This window comes from Carlito syrichta, unplaced genomic scaffold (genome assembly GCF_000164805.1).
Source record: "Carlito syrichta isolate Samal-C Ts95f unplaced genomic scaffold, Tarsius_syrichta-2.0.1 Scaffold309641, whole genome shotgun sequence".
NCBI classification, from domain to species: domain Eukaryota; kingdom Metazoa; phylum Chordata; class Mammalia; order Primates; family Tarsiidae; genus Carlito; species Carlito syrichta.
Window position 1 is genome coordinate 209,909 of NW_007253737.1, and position 3,417 is coordinate 213,325.

Genomic DNA, 3,417 nt, shown 5'->3' on the forward strand with positions numbered 1-3,417 from the left:
CCCCCCCCGCCGCCGCTGGCGGGCTGCCTGGCAGCCTGTGTCCTCGGGTCTCCGCGGGGGCTCAGAGTGGGGCGAGTCGGGGACCCTCGGGGCTCGACTCCTGAGGGGAAATGCGGGCGATCTCAGCGGAGACGGGGCCGACTCCGCGTCCCTCTGGCCCTTGGGGGGTCTGCGAAAGGGAGAAAGAAGAGGAAATGGAGGCCTTTGCAGAGAAGCGTTGGGAGCGCCTTGAGCCTCGGGCCTCGATGTGGGGTTTCTCGCCCTTCCTTGGCGCTGAGTGTCTCCCTCCGAATGTTCCTGGGACATGCCGATCACAGTTCTGTCCATCTTGGTGTGAGGTTCGAGCCTTTCAAAGAGGCGTGCTGTTTTCCGCAAAAGTTTACGCAGAGAAATTCGTATGGAGGGTGGTACTACCTGTCATGCGGCTGCTGTATAGCGTTCGATGTCGATTTTCTTTAGCATGGCAGTCCTCAGCTATTTATGGAGGGTCATAGTGTTCCCCAGCACGGTCTAAGCAGAGTTATTAATTGAACTGATGTACTTAAAAAACTTGGGTGGGTTAGATAATGCCTGTACTTTGATCACAAGTTATTATTGTTTTAGACGATGCCGCACTTGCCAAGGGACTGCATCATAGATACTGAAGTTGCTTTAATTTCTCAATTGTGATTTTAATCTCAGAATCTAGTAATAACCGTATGACTGCATGTACTGCAGGTGGAAATGAGTTCTCAACAGTTTCCTCGGTTAGGAGCCCCTTCCACTGGACTGAGTCAGCCTCCTCAGATTGCAAGCAGTGGTTCTGCAGGATTGATAAACCCAGCTGCTACAGGTGAGCTATGTAATATTCTTTATTTCTTCCTGCTTTAAGATTATTCTGAATTTTCTATCTTAAAAATGAGCAAATTCCTTCAAAGATGTTAGCAAATACTAGCTAATCGAATTTGTAGAAAGGGTATATTACTCTTCTCATTTAAATAGACTTTCTTAAACCACTTTGTTCACATGTTCTGGAGTACACGTGCAATTTATAGTAAAGCATGCATGTAAGAACTATTTCTGAAATGCTTTAATGTGTTCTTGTTTAATTAACACCTAGGGTTATAATAATAGTGCCATGAGGGAGCCCAAAGATGTGTAAGGCATAGTTCTTGCCTTTTGGGAGCTTACTATCTAGGATAAGAAGTTTTAAAAAACTATATGCAGTTGTCCCATGATATCCGTGGGGAGTTGGTTCCAGGCCCTACCTCATATGCCAAAATCCATGGACACTCAAGTCCCTTATATAAAATAGTATGGTATTTGCATAAAACCCATCCACATCCTCCAGTATTCTTAAGTCATCTCTGCATAGCTTTTAATACCTCCTGCAATGTAAATACTATGTAAATAGTTGTTATACTGTCTTGCCAAGGGAATAATCACCAGAAAATAAAAGTCTGTACATGTTCAGTACAAGCGCAGCCATCGTTTTTTTTGTTTGTTTGTTTTTCGTTTTTGTTTTTTTTACCCCTGGATATATTCCATCCAAGGTTGGTTGAATCTGCAGATGGGGAACCTGTGGCTAGGGAGGACTGCCTGTACACACATTTGCACATATGTGCTGCTCGGCTTTGAGTCTTTTACTCCTTGCGTAGTGCAGATCAGTGGTTCTCAGCAGAGGACTATTTTGCCTTCAGGGGAATCTCTGGCAACATGTGAAGATGTTTTGGTTGTTACAACCAGCGAGTACTTGGTGTCTTAGAGGTAGAGGCCAGGTATGGCGCTAAGCATCCTGCAAGGCATTGGAAAACCCCAAGCGCCCAGTCCAGTCAGCAGAACCAAGGCTGAGGAATTCCTCCAAGCACTCTTTCTCTGGATATTGAGCAAAAAAGTGGCATTGCCAAGTGAAATAAGCTCCCTTTTCTGTTCCTTTTACTTCACCACCTGAGTCTTGTGTTCCTTGCAGTTGACAGTACCACTGTCTACTCATTGCGCGGGCCAGTTGCTGGTGTCTAAATTGCTCCTGCTTTGTCTTTTCCTGTGAACCGTGGCTCTTGTCTGATATTTCAGCCCCATTCCTATCTGGCTTTGCTTCCCTCCTGCCGACTTATTTTTTTGTGGCTGCTGCTGTTGTTTGAGTCGGAGTCTTATTCTGTCAGTTAGGCTGGAGTGCAGTACCACTGCCTCTACCTGTTGGGGTCAATAGATCCTTCTGCCTCAGCCTCCTAAGAAGCTGGAATTATAGGCGCACACCACCATAACTGGCTAATTTTTTTGTTTTATGGTAGAGACGATGTCTTGCTAAGTTACCCAGGCTACTCTTGAACCTTTGGGCTCAGGAAGTTCTCTCACCTTCTCCTCCCAAAGTGCTGGGGTTACAGGCGTGAGCCACCATGCCTGGCCTTTGATTTTGTTTGTTTTACTTTGTTTTGTTTTGAGTGAGGGTCTCGCTGTGTTGCCCAGATTGGAGCGCAGTGGCACAATGGCAGCTCGCCATAGCCTCCGCCTCCTGGACTCAGGTGATCCTTCGGCTTCAGCATCCTGAGGAACTGGGGCTACAGGCATGGGCCACCATGGCCGGCTGATGTTTTTGATTTTTGTAGAGACAAGGTCTTGGTGTGTTGCCCGGGCTGATCTTGAACTCCTAGGCTCAAGCAGTCCTCCCACCTTGACCTCCAAAAGCACTGGGATTATAAGTGTGAACCATTACACCTGACCCAACTTATTTTTTGCTACAAATTTATATTTGTTCTCTTTAGACTTGAGGTACTTTGAACTACTTTATGCCTCCCGCTTAGTGGGTTATCTACCTATTTTTTTAATGAACGATGACAAATTCTCAGTATTTGTAACTTTGAGACTTTGCATATTTTTTTTTTTTTTGAGTTGGAGTCTCACTCTGTCACCCCGATTGGAGTACAGTGGCCGCTCCCGGCCACCGCATCCTCGACCTGCTGAACTCCAGCGATCCTTCCGCCTCAGCCTTCCAAGTAGCTGGATCTACAGGCATGCACTATCACACCCGGCTAATTTTTTGATTTATTGTAGAGATGAGGTCTCGCCAAGTTGCCCAGGCAGGTCTCGAACCCGCGGGCTCAGGCAATCCACTCACCTCAGCCTCCCAAGGCGCGGAATTACAGGCTGAGCCACCGAGCCCAGCTGCATATTCTTTTCTTCTGTCTTCCTTTCCACATTCAGTTACTTGACTAATTGCTATTATTCCCTGAAGTTTCCACTTACATGTTATTTTTCCATGGAAGTCTTTGCTGACTTGATCGTACACAACAATTCAGGTGGAGGATCCAGAGATAGACCCAGACATATATGGTCAACTAATTTTTTTTTTTTTTTTTTTGAATTGGAGTCTCACTCTGTTGCCCAGACTGGAGTGCAGTGGCTGCTCCCGGCCACCGCAGCCTCGAGCCTGCTGGGCTC

General features: G+C 46.5%; 1 protein-coding gene across 11 annotated transcripts in view; it reads left to right on the forward strand.

The window, feature by feature from the left end:
* The first annotated feature begins 706 nt into the window (after positions 1 to 706).
* The window catches only part of SAP130 (Sin3A associated protein 130), an 87,851-nt gene continuing 85,140 nt past the window's right edge, over positions 707 to 3,417 (forward strand). For all 11 annotated transcript variants that reach the window (XM_008067476.1, XM_021717294.1, XM_008067477.1 and 8 more), the window contains exon 1: positions 707 to 832. In XM_008067476.1, coding sequence (XP_008065667.1) covers positions 724 to 832 — 109 coding nt within the window. In that variant the 5' untranslated portion in view covers positions 707 to 723. The remainder of the gene's footprint in view (positions 833 to 3,417) is intronic.